This window comes from Engystomops pustulosus, chromosome 2 (assembly GCF_040894005.1).
Source record: "Engystomops pustulosus chromosome 2, aEngPut4.maternal, whole genome shotgun sequence".
NCBI classification, from domain to species: domain Eukaryota; kingdom Metazoa; phylum Chordata; class Amphibia; order Anura; family Leptodactylidae; genus Engystomops; species Engystomops pustulosus.
The window spans coordinates 228,084,760-228,106,966 of record NC_092412.1 but is presented as its reverse complement, the minus strand read 5'-3'; the positions used below and the strand labels follow the sequence as shown (position 1 = coordinate 228,106,966).

General features: G+C 41.9%; 1 protein-coding gene across 1 annotated transcript in view; it reads right to left on the bottom strand.

Moving 5' to 3' along the window:
• TRPV1 (transient receptor potential cation channel subfamily V member 1) overlaps nt 1-21,542 on the bottom strand; it is a 39,738-nt gene extending 18,196 nt beyond the window's left edge. Inside the window, exons 1-11 of the mRNA XM_072138419.1 lie at nt 21,211-21,542; nt 19,359-19,528; nt 17,456-17,608; nt 16,805-16,945; nt 5,820-6,118; nt 4,926-5,102; nt 4,513-4,671; nt 3,219-3,302; nt 2,859-2,929; nt 1,173-1,338; nt 70-136 (exon numbers count right to left, since the gene is read on the bottom strand). Coding sequence (XP_071994520.1) covers nt 70-136; nt 1,173-1,338; nt 2,859-2,929; nt 3,219-3,302; nt 4,513-4,671; nt 4,926-5,102; nt 5,820-6,118; nt 16,805-16,945; nt 17,456-17,608; nt 19,359-19,528; nt 21,211-21,542 — 1,819 coding nt within the window. The remainder of the gene's footprint in view (nt 1-69; nt 137-1,172; nt 1,339-2,858; nt 2,930-3,218; nt 3,303-4,512; nt 4,672-4,925; nt 5,103-5,819; nt 6,119-16,804; nt 16,946-17,455; nt 17,609-19,358; nt 19,529-21,210) is intronic.
• Nucleotides 21,543-22,207: the final 665 nt, after the last annotated feature.

The following is a 22,207-nucleotide window of genomic DNA, read 5'->3' as shown; positions in this document are numbered from 1 at the left end:
AACTATGGCACATTAACTTGAGGGTGAACAGATGTTTTAGTAAAAAAAATATTAAATAGTAATTCATACCTGTTGCAAACCCAATGAGAAATAGAATATAGACAAACATGAAGCGAAGCATATCCCGTAGAATCATCTGCAAAGCAGTAGTAATTATCATCTTTAGTGATATAGAATAAAAACTTTCTGAGGCACTTTACAAGCACAGACATTACATGCAAAAAGTCAATTCAAACAAGTCAGGATACAAGGTCTGTGAAATATAATATTGAAGGAAAGATCAGGATCAGTAACAGAAAGTGGCAAGTGGAAAATGGAATGGCCTACCTAAAAGACATAAACTTTGAAAAGTAACCTTATTGTAAAAAGTAGTGCATTCCAAAGAACTGGTACAGGAAAGAAAAGTGGGAATAGGAGGTTCATATCATGGAGGATGTTAGTGTCTACTCATCTCCTCCTGATCTATAACATACTGCCTGCAGATAGGACACTATGTACAATCTACTCAGCTCCTCCTGCTCTATAACATACTGCCTGAAGATAGGACACTGTGTACAATCTGCTCAGCTCCTACTGCTATATAACATGCTGCCTGCAGATAGAACACTATGTACAATCTTCTCAGCTCCTTCTGCTCTATAACATGCTGCCTGCAGATAGGACACTACGTACAATCTACTCAGCTCCTCCTGCTCTATAACATCCTGCCTGCAGACTGAACACTATGTAGAATCTTATCAGCTCCTCCTACTCTATAACATGCTTCCTGCGGATAGGACACTTTGTACAATCTGCTCAGCCTCGCCTGCTCTATAACATGCTGCCTACAGTTAGGACAGTGGAGATTTCCAAGACAGTAATTATCATGGGAGCAGACATTTTACCTAGGCTTCCTGGGTGCTGTACGTACTTTCGGGCTGTTTTGTGCTCAGGGTATTGCAGTTATATGAATGTAGGTGGCACCTCCTAGCAGACATATCACTAGTTCAGTGTTAACAGGGTATTTTACACAGATTCCTACCACAACGCCTCCAATCTTGGAAAAAACTGACATAAAAAAAGGAAATGACAACCTGTAGAGACTTCATTGTACTGTCATTAACATTTAGCCAATCCATCTGGGTAAATGTTAAGCTTGTGGACAGAGCAAACATGAAGAGTATGTCACCGACCTTCTCAATCATCACTGAATAGATTCCCATTTGCTGGAAGCCTCTTGTGAAGTACAGGACATTGATCCAACTCATTGCTAAGCAGATCACCATGAACGCCACATATTCATGTCTCCCAAGAAAGTACAAGAAAGTGGATATCAAGACAAAGAGTGACTGGACAAAGCTGGAAGAAAGCAAGAGAAAAACTGATGTCATCAGGGTCAGATTACAGAGACAGCAATAGGGTCAATGTGTTTGGGGCCCCAATCATGACTGGTCCTACAAGTACTTCCCAGATACTTCCAGCAACAAACATTTTTAGACGTACCTCCACTTGCATCAATGTATCTTCTCCCCGCTACTCCTACTATAGCTTAAAATATTCAAAGTACTTGTCTACTTTGAATAATGAGAGTCAGCTCCAGGTTTCAGTAGGCCCCTGGGCGACAGAACCTCAGTGGGCCCCTTTGCAGTGAACTCATGTGGCGGCATTATAAGTTCAGAAACTAAAACAGTCTCCTGTTCCATCAAATATTCCCTAGTTTATCATCCCAAACAGCCCTCTCATGGTTATTTTATATAAAGCCCCTCACTCCCATGGATTCATTAGATACAGCCCCCCATGTATTCCTTATGTAAAGCCTTATGTGCCCCCTAGCAGCTCTGGGCCCTGGCATTTGCTCAGGTATGCGCAGTACTGGCGCCAGCCCTGATTGGGATGGGGGGGGGGGCTGTATGCAGATTCCTTTGTGACAATAGCACAGTCACAAAGAGTATCTGGGAGACCTATTTTGTCTAACACAGATAAAAACCATTGGTTAAAGGGAACCTGTCATCAGGTAGATAATTTTTACCTGGTGACAGGTTCCAACATCAATTGACATAAAAAAAATGCATTTGTCTCCAACATGAATAAATTCAGTGTTTTTTAATTGATTATTTTACATAACCTGGCTCTATGCCAGCAGCATGTGGTGAGTTGGGGGGGGGGGGGCAGTTCGAATGGTATAAGTCGTCTTCTCCTCAATCCCTCCTCCTTACTCATCCTTTACCCTTCTCCCTGAGTGAGCAGTAGAGGAGGAGGGATTAAGGAGAAGATAACTTGTGTCGTTTGAACTGCCCTCCCCCCCCCCCCCCCCAGGACTCACCACACGCTTCTGGCAGAGAGCCAGGTAATGTAAAATAATTAATTAAAAGCACTGGATTTATTCATAGGCATTTTTTAAATGAACATGCCATAGGCTATTGGAAAATGTCTTCAGGTAAAAATGACCTCCCTGATGACAGGTTTTCTTTGAATGGAAAAATGCTTTATTTTTCCTCTGGTGGTGCTCTAGGGAGATGAAACAGAAACTGCCATGTTTCCCAACATGTTGGTGTCTTTAAAGGTGAACTTTTTGATCAGCATATTTTTGAAAAACATTTCTAACTACAATTAATTATTCAAAGCAGAGAATCCCTTTAATGAGAGGAGAGAAAATAACCATACAAAGCCCCAACAACCTGATGTGTAGGAGTGTTTTATGCCCCATGAAGTGATCAGATCACCAGACAAGACCTTGAATTTTCCCCCACAAATCTAAATTTTTCTAGTAATAGGTAATTAATTGAAAACGCTTGCACTTAAATGTGAATTCTCTATGACAATTTAGCGTTTCATCTGCTGTTTGCTGCACACGTTGAATAAAAGAAATGAGGACTTACAACAAGACATCACTGTAGGAGTCCACAAACAGCGTCTTCAAGGACAGATGTCTCTGCATGAAGTACTGGATCTAGGGGAACCAAACAATCTATATTATTGTATGAATGCAAAAGAAAAGGACTACATTTTATCAATGTAAATAAACATTTCGGTGCACTATAGGCGTGGCTGGGAGGTCCGGTGCACCTTCAGCCTCTCTCACTTTACTTTAAATGCAAGAAATTTCTGACACATGGAAATTTTAACTAAAATGCAAATATCATTCCAAATATTAGATGTAAAATAGTTTCTTTATTCCTATGATAATTCTTACTACAAGTCAGTCCATCAATTACAAATGGCTGGAAGATTTGGCTTACCCCTCTAATAAAGAAGTAGACTCCTCCAATCACAGTGATTGTCTCTCCAGTGGCACGAAGTTTACTATCTACAGGGAATGGGGGCTGACAAATACAGTGCAAAGACATTAGACATTGTAACACTGGGTCTGGAATTAAAATGTAATGTAATCATTTATTATCCTGAAGTTTTATTCTACTGCATTGAATAGTGTATAACATATTTTTCAGACTATAAGGAGCACCATCAATAAATGCCTGCTAAAAAGTCTAGGTTCATATATAAGGCGCACCAGATTATAAGGCGCACCGGATTATAAGGATGAATGACCAGCAGGTGGCAGACCTGTGGCAGCTGTTGTCTGTAAGTGCGGTTCATATAAAAGGCGCACTGGACTATAAGGCGCACCCTTGATTTCTGAGAGAATCAAAGGATTTTTTGTGCGCCTTATAGTCCGAAAAATACGATAGTTTTATTGAGCCCCAGTATTCTAGCTTTAGTAAACTATTTAAGATGCACTCACTAAGGTTGGCTGTTAACACATGTTGTTGGCGTCTAACACAGTTGATTTTATTCTGTGCACATTTTAACTCGATTTTTTTAAGCATATGGAAATATAACAATTTTTTTAATGAGAATACTGGGATAATCTGCACTATGTTGTGTGAGTATGTTCTTATAGCCCTCAGTGGATGCCGTTAACTGTGTTGGAGGAGTATGGAGAAAACGCAGTGTAAATAACGGCGCAGGAGATTGGCTGTGAGAGGACGATTCCTTTTTGGTGAAAAAAGGTCCTTCATGTCAATTTCGAAGGTGGGGAGACCCAAATAATATATCTACATCAATTTTAAGGAGAGTTGAGCAACTTTCTATTTAATATCAACTTTGTGACTGTGGGTACATCTTTGGAGACTAAGCTCCTCACACATTGTTTACTCATAGGATCTATTTTTATTGAGGAGTAGCCTCAAACGTATTTAGTTTAGTGGCATAGAAGGTTCACATCTACGTTATTATATGGTTACTAGCAGCTATAACTAAAATGATGTTGTTATTGAGCTACAGCCTTATCCAGTATGTTTTAGCTCCATCTAGTGGTAGTTTCTGGTAGCCAGAATGCTGTCTTTTTAATGATCTTCCATACAGGTAATTTAGAGCTTTTCATTACAAAAAAAACCCAAAGCTTGAAACATTATAAAGTTGGAAGCTAGGATCTCAGAAGCTGAGCAGATGATAACATGAAAGCATCCATTTCAGAACAGACTTTGTGTCTTTGGCTTATTCATCATAAGTTTTCAAAAATAGGGAACTTACATTGCCCACAACCGGTCTGTAATAGGCAGCTATGGTAAAGATAATGATATAGATCACATAGGTCAAGAAGTTCAGGTAGAAGATCCGCTTGACAAAACGATCCCACTTGTCTTGTAACAATTTATTGAGAGGCTCCACCAGCAGCATGTCATGACGATTCTGAAGAGAATGGATACACAAGTTACATTATCAACCAAGTATCTGTTCTACAAGGTACTTACCATAGAGTCACCCATATATCTGTCTCATAGAATCCCCGATACCTTTGTTGACCAACACACTGTATCTCACATTTACAATTCTATATGATGTTATGATGTTTACTAGTTTGGGTTCCCCTAAACTAGATTGTCCCCCATTAAAAGCGACATGCTTTCTATGAGGTAAGTCATACTCTGGCCAAAACCACTTACCGGTGTCTCACTGCTGTAAGCGATGATCTCTAGCACTGAGTTATTTTCTGTTGTGTCTACACCAGAAAGATCATATAGAGAAGAATGGACAGGCCCATAGGCCCATTCAGTGAACTTTCTGGAAAGATGCCTGCACTCTGGGTTCTTTATTTCTCTCCTGAGAATATAAGCGAAAACCTAAAAGCACATAAACAGTCGTTACTATGTGCACATGAGATATACAACACGATATAGTAGAAAACATTTAATTGTTGTGGTCTTATTGGCAGCATTTACATGTGTATGCAAGTTCTGTGCGTTTTATTCCCTTAATTCTTGTGTACAGATGTAGCAATGTGGCAATTAACAGGTTAAATAAACACTGGAAGGAATCTATGGGAAAGATTTATCGGAAGCGTCTGAGGTAAAACTTGTCTAGTTGCTAATGGAAACCAATCAGAGCACAGCTTTCATTTTATAAACTCCTGTGGGAAAATGAAAGCTGAGCTCTGATTGGTCCCCATGGGCAACTAGAATAGTTCTGCTCTCCCCCAAAATAAATCTCCCCCAACTTGATTATACTTAAACGAATCGTTTCTAGGTCCTAGTACTTTCCTGTTCTGTTAGAGATGGTGATACAGATTTTTATAGTTTTTAATAGGGATATTTATAGACATAGTAAAGGAGAGTGGTGTTTGATCTTAAAACCTAGGTAGATCTAGGGGAAAATTCTGTACGACATTAGGGACATTAGCGGTCTGTGTGTTTATATCTGTGTGTAATATCATCATTATTATTTTTCAGCGCTATTTTCCATAGAACCATAATGAATTTATCACCATGCAGAAAAACAGACTCTGTTAAACTAGAAATTAATTTTGGCGTCTATTGACCAGCCATGGTTGTGCCACTTACCCCAATTTTCCCTGTTTTGGCCGCTAAGGTCAGAGGGGTTAAACCTTTCTTATTTGCAATATCTTCCAGTCTTAGAGATGGTTTAATCTGTGCTCCCAACACCAAAATTTCTCCATACATTTTAGTGACAAACTTAGTATTTTCTATTGTATTGTCCGCAATGTCAATCAAGGCGTGAAGTACTGTGTTCCCAAAAGAGTCCCTGGCAGCGATATTGGCTGGAGAGTACTGGTTCTGTAGGAGATATTGGACAATATCTATTTGATTGGTGCAGGCGGCAAGGGACAAAGGCAGTTCCCCTAATAATAAGATAAAAAGATAAAGTAAAGGTTATCAGCAGTGCATAATACATGGGGATAAAAGTAATAGTAATAATACATCAGAGAGCACCGTTAAAGGGCATCTGCCACCAGGCACAGGTGAACGCCTCCTCGCCCATCTCCATGCGCAACCGAGCCGCCTCCCAGCTCACCCACCCCCCTGCATGGCCTCCCCGCCCACCCATCCTGCTTCATGGCTCCCCGCCTGCACTTCGGCACAGGTTAAATTTTTTCAATTTTGCAAAACATAAAAATTTGAATAGAAAGTGATCAAAAAGTTGTAAAGTCCACCAAAATTGTAGTAATAAAAATCTCATCAGGCAAAAAATGACACTGTACACAGGTCCATACAAGTATGAAAAAAAGGAAGAAATTATTTTTGTACAAAAGGTTTTAATTTTAAAAGTTTCTAATTTGGTATCTCTGTGATTGCACAGACCTAAAAAATAAAGGGGAGGTGTCATTTTGTGGCATTGTACACGCCTGGCACCTGCGCTAGCCGAGTATGCACTGGGCCAGTGCCGAACTCAGCGCCTACTCTGAACGAGGATCTTCCCGAGCAAGACAGTGATATCCAAGAAGTGGGAAGGGTTAGGAGTCTAAACGTGACTCCCTCCTTGACTGGATCTCAGAGGACACAGAACATGAATAAAGGTAATTTTTGGAGAAATGCTGCATAGCATCAAAACTATAAAAACACCTAAGGCAAACTTGGAAAGTGGTCAATAAGGCACTGTTTGGAGTTTGTGAAGGGCTTCCAATGTGACAGGTTCTCCTTAACACCTTAGCGCTCCGCGCCGTAGCTGTACTGCGCAGCTTCCGACGATTAGCGCTCAGCGCAGTACAGCTACGGCGCGAGCGCATAGGATTTTAGAATTGTCACCACGTCTCGCGACGTGGTGACATCGGGACGAGAATTGGGTGACAGAGGCAGGAGGAGTTCCTGTCTCCGTCACCCGACCAATCAAATCGGTCCCGCCCGCCGATCGCCGTGATTGGCCAGTCAAACCTGACTGGCCAATTACAGCGATTTTGGGCTGAAAAACGTGGTTTTAGCCCCTTCCTCTTCCTCCAGCGGCACCATTTTGGTTTGGTATCGCTGGAGAGAGGAAAGAGCGTTACTGTGTGCACCAAAATACACTTTTACACTATAAATAGTGTTCTGATCCTTATCTGATCCCTATTGTTCCCTACAAATTCCCATCCTATCTGTTTTTTCCTGTGTCCTGTGTGTTCCCTGTGTGATCGCCTTGTGTGATCCCACGTGTCTTCCGTTTTTCCCTGTCTTGTCCTTCTGAACCCAAACGCACTTTTCAGTGCGCTGTGTTAGCGTTGTTCTGCACTGGACGCACTTTTCAGTGCGCCGTGTGAATAGCGCTGCACAGAATCTTTAGCAGTCTTAGCGGTAGTTAGTTTGTCTTAGGGCAAGCTAGGTGCATTTGTAGCGCCTTTTTGCGCGGTGCACATAGGTTTTTTTTCGGTGCCTGGTAATATTTTTTTTCAGAGCGCCGTAGGTGTACCCGTACGTAGCTACTTTTTGTGTGTGCCATCTGTGCGGCTTGTCCGTGTGGTTTGGTGTGCATTCTCTTTTTTTGTGTGTGCTATCTGTGCGGCTTGTCCGTGTAGTTTAGTGCGCATTATTTTTTTTGTGTGCTATCTGTGCGGCTTGTCCGTGTAGTTTAGTGCGCATTATTTTTTGTGTGCCATCTGTGCGGCTTGTCCGTGTAGTTTAGTGCGCATTATTTTTTGTGTGCCATCTGTGCGGCTGGTCCGTGTGGTTTGGTGTGCATTCTCTTTTTTTTTTTGTGTGCTATCTGTGCGGCTTGTCCGTGTAGTTTAGTGCACATTATTTTTTTTGTGTGCTATCTGTGCGGCTTGTCCGTGTAGTTTAGTGCGCATTATTTTTTGTGTGCCATCTGTGCGGCTTGTCCGTGTGGTTTGGTGTGCATTCTCTTTTTTTTTTTGTGTGCTATCTGTGCGGCTTGTCCGTGTAGTTTAGTGCACATTATTTTTTGTGTGCCATCTGTGCGGCTTGTCCGTGTGGTTTGGTGTGCATTCTCTTTTTTTTTTTGTGTGCTATCTGTGCGGCTTGTCCGTGTAGTTTAGTGCACATTATTTTTTTTGTGTGCTATCTGTGCGGCTTGTCCGTGTAGTTTAGTGCGCATTATTTTTTGTGTGCCATCTGTGCGGCTTGTCCGTGTGGTTTGGTGTGCATTCTCTTTTTTTTTTTGTGTGCTATCTGTGCGGCTTGTCCGTGTAGTTTAGTGCACATTATTTTTTTTGTGTGCTATCTGTGCGGCTTGTCCGTGTAGTTTAGTGCGCATTATTTTTTGTGTGCCATCTGTGCGGCTTGTCCGTGTGGTTTGGTGTGCATTCTCTTTTTTTTTTTGTGTGCTATCTGTGCGGCTTGTCCGTGTAGTTTAGTGCACATTATTTTTTGTGTGTGCCATCTGTGCGGCTTGTCCGTGTAGTTTGGTGTGCATTATATTTTTTTTTTTTTGTGTGCCTGCTAGACGGTTTATCCGTGTAGTTTGGTGCACATTATCTAATTTTTCTAGTTCTCTATTTTTTTTGTGTGCAATGTCTCGGAAGACGTACACCGTGTTGGAGGCATATAACATGCTTGCCTCTGACACCGAGTCAGCTAGTGGGGATGATGGTCCCTTTTACTTATCATCATCCTCCTGCTCATCTTCTAGTGACCTGGAAGGACCCCCAAGAAGGCGCCGTAGGGTTCCAGGGACTTCTGCAGGAGAAGTGCCTGGGACTTCTGCAGGAGAAGTGCCTGGGACTTCTGCAGGAGAAGTGCCTGGGACTTCTGCAGGAGAGGTGCCTGGGACTTCTGCAGGAGAAGTTTCTGGGACTTCTGCAGGAGAAGCGTCTGGGGCTTCCACTGACCCCACATGGGTAGCCCCAGATAATTATACCCCTCAGGTCCCTGACTTTACGGGCCATCCTGGAATTAACTTTGACACGACAGGGCTCAGAGCTGTGGACTTTTTTAAGTTTTTTTTTGATGAGGCGCTGCTGAATATTATTATATTTCAGACAAATCTCTACGCTGCACAACATATTGCCCAAAACCCCACGTCCTTTTATGCACAACCCTACAGGTGGACCCCTGTCACTGCAGCAGAGATGCACAAGTATTGGGGCCAGGGCCGGATTAAGATTGGTGGGGGCCCCTGGGCGCAAAACCGGGTGGGGGCCCCTCTACAGAATGAAGCCCATACAGGGTACACATTTAGCATCCATAGAATAGGTAGGGTCCCCCCTTAGTCAGTAATCCATGTAAGACACGTTTCCCCCTTAGGCATCATGCACAAAAATGTAAATGGGTCCATGATCGCACAATCTGACATAGATGTCTACAGCCCCCAGTAATATATAAATGTACATTCCATAGTAATTATTGTATACATTCCCCCAGTAATTAATAGATATACAGTCCCTTGTAATAATATATACATCCCCCAGTATTAGATATAAAGCCCCCAGTAATTAATAGATACAACCCAGAGTAATTCATAAACATACATCCCTCAGTAATTAATATGTACAGCCCCCAAGTTATATATATATAGCCTGCTGTTATTTATACAGCCCTCTGGTGATATATAAAGCCCCCACAGTTATAATTACAGCCCCCCAATAGTATACAGCATCCCCCTATGAATATACAGCCCCCAGTTATACCTACAGCCCCCCCGTAATATACAGCAGCCCCCCATTTATACATACACCCCCCCCCCCAATAATATACAGCAGCCTCCCATGAATGTACAGCCCTCCAGTTATACATACAGCCCCCAATAGTATACAGCATCCCCCTATGAATATACAGCCCCCAGTTATATCTACAGCCCCCCGGTAATATACAGCAGCCCCCCATAAATATAGAGACCCCCCCAGTTATACATAAACCCCTAATAATATACAGTATGTCCCCCATGAATAAACAGCCCCCAAGTCATACATACAGCCCCCGAATGATATACTGTAGCCTCCCATGAATATACAGCCCCCCAATAATATACAGTAGCCACCCCAATAAACAGCAACCCCCCATGAATATACAGTAGCCTTTCATGAATATACAGCCCAGCAGTTATAAATACAGCCCCCCCATAATTCATAACAAGTCCCCAGTAAAATAATAAATCTGTACTCACCTCCCGTTCCCACGATGCGCGGCGACCTCCTGCTCCTCTTTCGGGATGCCGCCAGAACATGTGTGTCTATGGCAGCCGCCATAAAACACAGCGCACGGGATATCTGCATCCTCCTGCAGGCGGCGCGGAGTGTGACGTCACACTCCGCGCCGCCCGCACGGCGAAGCCGACATCCCGTGCGCTGTGTTTTATGGCGGCTGCCATAGACACACATGTACTGGCAGCCGCCGCTACCGCGCGACAAGCGGTATAAATATCGGAGCACTGAGTGGGCGATTGCGGGCAATGGAACGCCCGAATCGCCACACTTGGTGGGGGCCCATTTAAGGGGGCGAAGTGGTGGGGGCCCCGGGGCACTCGCCCCGTGCGCCCCCCCTTTAATCCGGCTCTGATTGGGGCATAATACTCCTTATGGGGATAGTAAAGAAGCCTTCAATCAGGGACTACTGGAGCACAGACATACTGTACCACACCCCCATGTTCCGCATGGCAATGAGCAGGATGCGCTTTGAAGCCATCCATAAGTTTTTGCACTACACTGACAACACACAGTGCCCACCCAGAGGTGACCCCAGTTATGATCGGTTATTTAAGGTCAGGCCCATATTAGATCATTTTAGTGCCAAGTTTGCCCAGGCATATACTCCCGCCAAACATGTGAGCATAGACGAGTCCCTGGTACAATTCAAAGGGAGACTTCAATTCCGCCAGTACCTGCCCAATAAGAGGGCAAGGTATGGTGTGAAGATGTATAAGCTGTGCGAAAGTTCATCAGGGTACACATACAAGTTCAGGGTATATGAAGGGAAGGACTCCACTATAGTGCCCCCAGAATGCCCCCCCTTCCTGGGTGTTACAGGGAAGATAGTGTGGGATTTAGTGCACCCACTGCTGGACCAGGGATACCACATCTACCTGGACAATTTCTACACCAGCACCACCCTGTTCAAGTGCCTCACTTCCAGAAATACTGCGGCATGCGGCACTGTACGCAGAAATCAGAGAGGTCTCCCTAAGTCGCTGCTTGGGCAAAAACTTAAAAGGCACGAAAGCAGGGCACTATGCAGCGACTCTGTACTGTGTGTTAAGTACAAGGACAAGAGAGAGGTCCTTGTATTAACCACAATACATGAGCACACCACCACCCCTGTCCCAGTACGAGGTGCCAGTGCAGAAGCCCCCAAGCCAGACTGTATTTTAGATTATAATAAATACATGGGAGGGGTGGACTTGTCTGACCAGGTGCTTCAGCCGTACAATGCCATGCGGAAGTCGAGGGTGTGGTACAAGAAGCTGGCCGTGCACATCATGCAGATGGCATTGTATAATGCTTATGTGCTGCATCGATATGCCGGCCAGAGGGGAACTTTCCTGGAATTTCAAGAGGTGGTAATAAAGTACTTTCTTTTTGGAGACCAGGAAGGGGAGAGTGCTAGCACATCTGGAAGTGAGGCCACATCACGTATTGTACCAGGGCAGCACTTTCCAGGAGTAGTTCCCCAATCAGCCAGCAAGGGAAGGTCACAAAAGAGGTGCAGGGTGTGCTCCAAAAATGGCATTAGGAAGGACACCATTCATCACTGTGAGACATGCCCAGAAAAACCAGGGTTATGTATGAAAGATTGCTTCCGAATTTATCATACATCCCTGGATTTTTAGAGTACCCTGTTGTTACCCTGACGCACAGCTTATACATCATGCCGCATGCCGCATCTTCCCTTCTAAGCCCTGCCATGTGCCCAGCCTGTAGATTACTGTCCCGTATGCTTTACCCGGGAAAACATGCATCATGATTTTTAGGGTGTTTGTCTCCCGTGGCAGCAGCTGGGCACAAAATGACATAATGGATATTTTTTACTATGCACTATCCATTATGCACTTTTTCAGGGGTCCACCTGTGGGGTTAAAATGCTAACTATACCCCTAGATTAATTCATGGAGGGGTGTAGTTTCCAAAATAGGGTCAGTTCTTAGGGGTTTCTACTGTACTGGCCCCTATTGCCATCTACAAATCTTTCATGATGCCAAAAAGAAAAAAAAAAGTACAATGTCTGTGCTCCAACAAGTTATTCCCTTTTGAGCCCTGTCGTGTCTCCATCCTACAGATTATTGCCTCCTATGGGGTATTGCCCTAACCGGGGTAACCCGCAGAATGATTTTTGGGGTGTTTGTCTAAAGTGGCATGAGTTGGGCAAAATACTTTTGTCACTTCAATGGCATATTTGATAAATTGCAATACAATTGTTTCTCTGCACTACTCACTTTGTATTACATTTGAGCCAGCACCTTAGTGGTTAAAATGCTCATACAAACCTACATACATTCTTTGAGGGGTGCCCTTTCCAAAATGGGTTCACTACTTGGGGGTTTCTATTGTACTGGTACCTCGGGGGTACCCCCCATTACCAATCTAGTGAAAACGAAGCTTGAAAACCTAAATTGTGCTTCTTTATTCCTGACCCCTGCCGTGTGCCCAGCCTGTAAATTATTGGCACATGTGTGGTATTGCTGTACTCGGGACAACCCGCAGAATGATTTTTGGGGTGTTTGTCTAAAGTGGCATGGGTTGGGCACAGTACATGAGGCACTAAAATGACATTTTTGAGATAAAAACGCAATTTTTACTCTGCACCATTTACTTTGCATTTAATTTTGACCAGCATGTCGGGGGTTAAAATGCTCACCACAACCACCGATAAATTCTTTGAGGGGTCTAGTTTCCGTAATGGTATCATTTATTGGGGGTTACTATTGCACTGGCACCTCACGGGCCCTGCCAACATGACATGGCACTCCAAATCCAAACATGTGAAAACGGAGCTGGAAAATCTAAATTTCACTCCTTCCGTTTTCATCCCTTCTGTGTGCCCAGTCTGTAAATTATTGGCACATGTGTGGTATTGCTGTACTCAGGACAACCCGCAGAATGATTTTTGGGGTGTTTGTCTAAAGTGGCATGGGTTGGGCACAGTATATGAGGCACTAAAATGACATTTTTGAGATAAAAACGCAATTTTTACTCTGCACCATTTACTTTGCATTTAATTTTGACCAGCGTGTCGGGGGTTAAAATGCTCACCACAACCACCGATAAATTCTTTGAGGGGTCTAGTTTCCGTAATGGTATCATTTATTGGGGGTTTCTATTGCACTGGCACCTCACGGGCCCTGCCAACATGACATGGCACTCCAAATCCAAACATGTGAAAACGGAGCTGGAAAATCAAAATTTCATTCCTTCCGTTCTCATCCCTTTTGTGTGCCCAGTCTGTGAATTATTGGCACATGTGTGGTATTGCTGTACTCAGGACAACCCGCAGAATGATTTTTGCGGTGTTTGTCTAAAGTGGCACGGGTTGGGCACAGTATATGAGGCACTAAAATGACATTTTTGAGATAAAAACGCAATTTTTACTCTGCACCATTTACTTTGCATTTAATTTTGACCAGCGTGTCGGGGGTTAAAATGCTCACCACAACCACCGATAAATTCTTTGAGGGGTCTAGTTTCCGTAATGGTATCATTTATTGGGGTTTCTATTGCACTGGCACCTCACGGGCCCTGCCAACATGACATGGCACTCCAAATCCAAACATGTGAAAACGGAGCTGGAAAATCAAAATTTCACTCCTTCCGTTTTCATCCCTTCTGTGTGCCCAGTCTGTAAATTATTGGCACATGTGTGGTATTGCTGTACTCAGGACAACCCGCAGAATGATTTTTGGGGTGTTTGTCTAAAGTGGCATGGGTTGGGCACAGTATATGAGGCACTAAAATGACATTTTTGAGATAAAAACGCAATTTTTACTCTGCACCATTTACTTTGCATTTAATTTTGACCAGCGTGTCGGGGGTTAAAATGCTCACCACAACCACCGATAAATTCTTTGAGGGGTCTAGTTTCCGTAATGGTATCATTTATTGGGGTTTCTATTGCACTGGCACCTCACGGGCCCTGCCAACATGACATGGCACTCCAAATCCAAACATGTGAAAACGGAGCTGGAAAATCAAAATTTCACTCCTTCCGTTTTCATCCCTTCTGTGTGCCCAGTCTGTAAATTATTGGCACATGTGTGGTATTGCTGTACTCAGGACAACCCGCAGAATGATTTTTGGGGTGTTTGTCTAAAGTGGCATGGGTTGGGCACAGTATATGAGGCACTAAAATGACATTTTTGAGATAAAAACGCAATTTTTACTCTGCACCATTTACTTTGCATTTAATTTTGACCAGCGTGTCGGGGGTTAAAATGCTCACCACAACCACCGATAAATTCTTTGAGGGGTCTAGTTTCCGTAATGGTATCATTTATTGGGGTTTCTATTGCACTGGCACCTCACGGGCCCTGCCAACATGACATGGCACTCCAAATCCAAACATGTGAAAACGGAGCTGGAAAATCTAAATTTCACTCCTTCTGTTTTCATCCCTTCTGTGTGCCCAGTCTGTAAATTATTGGCACATGTGTGGTATTGCTGTACTCGGGACAACCTGCAGAATGATTTTTGGGGTGTTTGTCTAAAGTGGCACGGGTTGGGCACAGTATATGAGGCACTAAAATGACATTTTTGAGATAAAAACGCAATTTTTACTCTGCACCATTTACTTTGCATTTAATTTTGACCAGCGTGTCGGGGGTTAAAATGCTCAGCACAACCACCGATAAATTCTTTGAGGGGTCTAGTTTCCGTAATGGTATCATTTATTGGGGTTTCTATTGCACTGGCACCTCACGGGCCCTGCCAACATGACATGGCACTCCAAATCCAAACATGTGAAAACGGAGCTGGAAAATCAAAATTTCACTCCTTCCGTTTTCATCCCTTCTGTGTGCCCAGTCTGTGAATTATTGGCACATGTGTGGTATTGCTGTACTCGGGACAACCTGCAGAATGATTTTTGGGGTGTTTGTCTAAAGTGGCATGGGTTGGGCACAGTATATGAGGCACTAAAATGACATTTTTGAGATAAAAACGCAATTTTTACTCTGCACCATTTACTTTGCATTTAATTTTGACCAGCGTGTCGGGGGTTAAAATGCTCACCACAACCACCGATATATTCTTTGAGGGGTCTAGTTTCCGTAATGGTATCATTTATTGGGGGTTTCTATTGCACTGGCACCTCACGGGCCCTGCCAACATGACATGGCACTCCAAATCCAAACATGTGAAAACGGAGCTGGAAAATCAAAATTTCACTCCTTCCGTTCTCATCCCTTCTGTGCGCCCAGTCTGTAAATTATTGGCACATGTGTGGTATTGCTGTACTCGGGACAACCCGCAGAATGATTTTTGGGGTGTTTGTCTAAAGTGGCATGGGTTGGGCACAGTATATGAGGCACTAAAATGACATTTTTGAGATAAAAACACAATTTTTACTCTGCACCATTTACTTTGCATTCAATTTTGACCAGCGTGTCGGGGGTTAAAATGCTCACCACAACCACCGATAAATTCTTTGAGGGGTCTAGTTTCCGAAATGGTGACATTTTGGGGGGTTTTCTATTGTACTTTTACTTCAGGGGCTCTTCAATTACACTGTGGCACCACAAAATATTTGCAGCCAAATTGGCCTTCCAAATTCCCGGTATCGCTAACTCTGTTCTGGACATCGATGTGCGGGGAAACAGCAGCTGACATCCACATGTCTGGTATTGCCGTACTCGGAAGAAGCAGGGCAAGAAATTAGGAATATATATTTACCTCAAATTCCTTCTGAATGTATCCGTTTTAGGGCTAAATTGGAAAGATTGAAATCAAAAATTGAAATTTCAAAATTTCCACTCCATTTTCATATGCTTCCGGAAAAATAATTAAAGGGTTAACAGACTTCTTAAATGCTGATTTGAATAGGTTGAGATGTTAGGTTCATAAATTGGTGTTACTTGTGGGGGTATATAGTACATAAGCCTTTATAGAGCACTTCCAAACTGAATTGATCACCAAAAAGTTCGCATTTTTCAAATTTCAAGAAAATCTGAGAAGTTGCTACTAAAACTTCAAACCTTCTCACATCCATAAAAATAATGGAAACGTAAAACAAATTATGGATATAAAAAGAAGACCAATGGCAAAAGGTTTCTATCAAAAAAAATTTGTGGTATCACTTTTTGTCTAAAAATTATAACATTTGAAACTTTGAAAATAGTCATTTTTTTCAAATTTTTCCTAAATTTTTGAATTTTTACCCCCCAAAAAAGGAACGGATCACTGAAATGACACTACTAACATAAACTACAATGTCTCACGAGAAAACAATCTCAAAATCACAGAGATATCTTAAAGCGTTGAAAAGTTATTACCACAGGAAGAGACACTGGTCAAATTTCCAAAAAAAGTTGCGAGCCTTAACCTGCAAACAGGCTGCGTCCTTAAGGGGTTAAGCAAAGTTCAAATCTCTTGAAGAACTCTTTAAATAACCCAGTGGGTAAAGACAAGCTTAGAAGAAAGTGAAATCTTTAAAGTTATAAGTAAATAAGTTCTCACCAAAATAGAAGCCCGCTCTTCCTTTGGCTTTTCTAAAGAATTCCCCATCTGCTCTGGAGTGGACATCTGCTCCATATTGAACCAAAAGTTCCACAAGATTCATGTTTCTTCTTTCAATGGCAATATGTAGAGCAGTCTGACCTGAACAAAGTAATGGCACAATAAAAAGGGGCAGAATATTGGAATATTATAAGTTCTGAACAACAATACATACAGCATGTCAACTGGTACTCATTTACTTCCACTTATATGGAGCACATTAATGTCAGTGAACTGTTTGGGGTCCGACACCCATATGTGGCACTTTATGAGGCTTGCGATCCCAAAATATACTAGAACAAAGCCATAATACCGTATTTTTCGGACTATAAGGTGCACCATCAATAAATGCCTGATTAAATGTCTAGGTTCATATATAAGGCGCACCTGATTATAAGGCGCACCGGATTATAAGGATGAATGACCAGCAGGTGACAGACCTGTCCACAGTTCAAGGCAGCTGTTGGCTGTAAGTATGAATCATATATAAGGCGCACTGGACTATAAGGCGCACCTTTGATTTCTGAGAAAATCAAAGGATTTTTTGTGCGCCTTATAGACTGAAAAATATGGTAATTGAAATAATATATTTATTGCTCCAGGTGACTGTACCTCTATAATAAGTGTCGGTATATGCTGAATTTACAAATTCTTTCAGATTGTCCGTCTTCGCTGCGATGTCCAGTAAAAATGGGATGGTGTCATTTTTGCCATAACTTAAATTTAACATTGCTTTTAGCAGACAGGTCTTCCCAGTTTCCGGTTCTGTGAAATAAGAAGCAAAATTGATTACTTGATTTACTTGTCATTTAAATCTGAATGATTTTGTATCAACAATAAACACGTTTTTTTTTAGTTGACTATACAGGCGGTTTCCAACTTAGTAACACGTGACTTACATACGACCCCTAGTTACAAACGGACCTCTGGATGTTGGTAATTTATTGTACTTTAGCTTTAGGCTACAATAAACAGCTATAACAGTTATCACAGGTGTCTGTAATTAAGATCTACAGGCAGTCCCCGGGTTACATACAAGATAGGGTGTGTAGATTTGTTCTTAAGTTGAATTTGTATGTAAGTCGGAACTATATATTTATAATTATAACCCCAGCCAGAATTTTTTTGGTCTCTGTGACAATTGGATTTTTAAAAATGTTGGGTTGTCATAAGAACCAGGATTAACAATAAATCTTCATTACAGACACCTGTGATAACTGTTACAGCTGATCATTGTAGCCTAGGACTAAAGTACAATAAATTACCAATATCCAGAGGTCCGCTTGTAACTAGGGGTCGTATGTAAGTCAAGTGTTCTTAAGTAGGGGACCGCCTGTATTGTTTATCCTGGTTTTTATGACAATCCAAAAGTTTTAAAATCCAATTGTCACAGAGACTAAAAATATTTTGCTGGGGTTAAAATGATAAAATATACAGTTCCGACTTACATACAGATTCAACTTAAGAACAAACCTAAAGAACCTATCCTGTACGTAACCCGGGGACTGCCTGTATATTATAAACGTTTGGCAACAAGGACGTTTGTGTCTCAGAAATTTCCTTCTGCAAAATCCAAAGAAAAATTTTTGTACAGGTTTTAATTTTTTTAAATGTATGAAAACATTATAAAACCTATACAAATTTGGTATCGCCGTAATCGTACCGACACAAAGAATAAAGTAGACATGTCATTTGGGGCGTACAGTGAAATCCGTAAAATCCAAGCCCACAAGAATATGGCAAAAATGCATTTTTTTTACCAATTTCACTGCATTTGGATTTTGCTATTGTTATTCGTTGTAGTAATGTCATCTCAAAACCAAAGTAAACAGGCACACTACCAGACACCTTAGGCAGGGCCACAATATCATCTAAGAAATGTTGATATGTTACATTTTTCCAAATTTGCTTGATTCTTATGTTCTCCTGGTAGATACACCACTGGAATGGGTGTCTGGAAGCAATGTATGTGTTTAGGGACTTATAGCCCATTACATCCCAATTTTACACTCAAATACAGTCCATATAAAAGTTTTTTTCTTGATTCTCACATAAACATGCACATTTATCTCAGAACTATTTTATTTCAATGTCTATTTCAACGAGTCTGCCAAACACTGGTTATCTCTGACAATACAATTTCTATAATACCTTCTAAAACTCTAAGCTAAGGCTAGAAGTATGAAAACTGTCCGGGTATACCCAGGTTACATACAAGATAGATTTAGGTTTTTCTTTCAGTTGAATTTGTATGTAAGTCGGAACCGGTATATTTTATAATTGTAACTACAGAGACATGTTTTTTTGCTCGCTGTGACAATTGTATTTTCACAATTATTTACTGTTATGGGAACAAGAATTATTTATAAAACTTCATTACAGACACCTTACAGCTGATCATTGCAGTCTGGGAATAAAGTAAAGCATCCGGAGAGATTACAGTGGGCAGAAAGGTCTGTCTGTAACTAGGGGTCATCTGTAAGTCGGGTGTCCATAAGGCGGGGACTGCATGTACCTTTAAACTCGTTGTTAGTAAGTCGCTTCTGAGTCCGCAGCAAATAAACCATAAGATCATCCAGTTCATCACAGTCTCCATAGGCTGCAGCGTCAAAGATCCTGGTCCGGTCATACAGCTTAAAGGTTCTGTCCCGGCAGCTGTTTGTGGACTCCACAGATGAGCTCTGCCTGTGACAGAGGGATAAAGAAACTATATATTCAGCACATATATATATTATATATAGTACAGTTGGTTTGTCTGTGATCTAGTTATCAGTGCATCATCTCCATTTAATGGGAATTTCTTATCACATCCACAGGCACTTAGAGGAGTAAATAAATGGTTCTGTTAGTACAAACTTATTACAGATAAGGACAGACATCTCCTGCCAACCCTAAACCAACACAAGTCATGATAACTTTGTTAACAGATTTATCTGGATTTTTGTTTCATGTTACAGGAAAAGAAATGCTGGGGATTAGAGATGAGCGAGTATACTCGTCCGAGTATCTCGCCGGCTCGAGATCGAGCATCAAATTAAGTGAAGAACAGTATTTTTATTACATAATAAAATATTCCAGATGTTTACTGATGTTTTGCTTGTAAGAACACATTGAAATAACACTATTCTTCCCTTTGCAGCTGTGCGTGCACATCTCCGAACCTATCGGAAGACACGCGCGCACACCTGCAATGTGAAGAATAGAATCAAAACATTAAAAACAGTGGATACAGGACCATTTAAGTGCAGAACACATTGAAAGAACAATATTCTTCACATTCCAGATGTTCCGAACATCTCCAAACTTAGCGGGAGACACGCGTGCACACCTGCAAAAGTGAAGAATAGTGTTATTTCAATGGAATATTTTATTATGCACTGTTCTTTTAATGTTCTCTTTTACTAAAAAAATGCTTGGGTCTCCCATTGACTTTAATGGGGTTCGTTATTTGATATGAGCACCCGAGCATCGGGAAAAGCTTGTATCGAATAACGAGCACCCGAGCATTTTAGTGCTCGCTCATCTCTACTGGGGATGAATCCCTCCTATGATGGATGCACACAGATCCATATGAACAATGTATATGGTCCATTACAGCGTCCATGATTTCAGTACTCGAAAAAATCCTGAGACAATATAAAAAAATGTCATATTGTTTATATAGGTTTATAATTGGGAACATTTTATTTATCTGTGTGACGTTTATCAACCACTAAACTGAGATCTAATTCCTGATCTTCAGTTGCGGAAGAACAGGTGATCTGTGGGGGTCCTAGGTGTTGGACCCTCATAATTTGCTCTTGAGTATCTCTCCCTTAATCGATTGTTGAAATTAGATATAGGATCACAGCTCTTTGGGACACACAGAAGAACCAAATGGCGACTACACACATTGCACTCATGCTCACAGCAGTACCCCGTCCCTATCCTTATGTTTCTCTGAACTGAGACCCCCTCTGATCAGCAAGTTAGGTCCTATCCCGTGGATAGGGCCTAACTTTTGTTCCTGGGAAAACCCCTTTAAAACGTGAGGCTTTACTAGAAAATGTCCTTCTTAGGCCTCATGCACATGGCGCCATTGTTTTCTATTGGCTCATGCACCACGCCGTGGGCGAGCCACAAATTATAGAGCAGGTCCTATTCCTGCCCATCATTGCGGCTCAGGCAGTCATATTCTATTATCATCGGCAGTGTGAGCAGTGCTCAGACGTTGATGATGAAAGGGACCCAAACAAGGGATCGCGTTCCCCTGTTTGTAGCCCATAAAGTGCGACTTTGTGTGAAGTCCACACAGGGATTTAAATTGATAAATGAGAGACTTTTCCCCATGGCCAAAATCCACACCCAAAAAATCAAGATGAACACACCTGGTCAACTGGTTACCCGGTTTTCCTTTTTCGAACTGCACATGAAATTTCACTGTGGGAGCCAAAGTCTTGCTTTCTACCTGATACACCGAGTCCATAGGAGCCATTTCCCTCTCGGTGTCGGCCTTACCAAAGCGACGACCTTTTGTTTTCGGGGAACTGAATATGGCATATTTAGTATGCTTGGTCTTGAAGTGTTGGTACACATCGTGGACGTGTAGATTGTTGTCATCGCTGTGAGATTCATCTGCAGAGACGTTTGTGTCTTCATTATGGTCAGTATGGTCGGTTTCTTCAAGATCTGATGAACTTCCCATCTTCTTCATTTTCATTCACCTGTAGAAACATAAGTCACATGGTTTATTGTACAGATTCTTGTACAATGTACATAATTTACAGTCATCTGTGGACACAACAATATTTTATCCATTTACTTTCAACCTTTCTAGTTTTGACCCAATGATTATATGGCAATTCTTATTTGCACATTTACATCACTAGGATCCTTGGCTCTAATCTGATTTAAGTTAACCTCTGCATGGAGCTTTTTAGGTTTATTTTGTGTTTGCGTGGGTGTTCTTCCACACTGTAAAACATACTTAAAGGTTAAGTGGATAGCTATGAAATTTGATTGTTTGACTTAGGGAAGTAGATTGTCAGCCTTAGGGAAGGACTAATGTGAGCAATATATTACAGGTTAGAATGTTGGTGCTATATAAACCACTGGAAATTACAGCATATTATAGTGATTGAGGAGCTGAGCAGATTGTACATTGTGTCCTATCTGCAGGCAGCATGTTATAGCGCAGGAGAATCTGAGAAGATTGTATATAGCGCCATATCAGCAGGTAGCATGTTATAGAGCAGGAGTACATTGTACATGTGTACACTCTGCAGACAGAATGTCATAGAGCAGGAGGAGCTGAACAGATTTTACATATTGGGGCTCATTTACTTAGGGTCCGCGGACAGCATTTTCGTCGGGTTTCCCGACAAT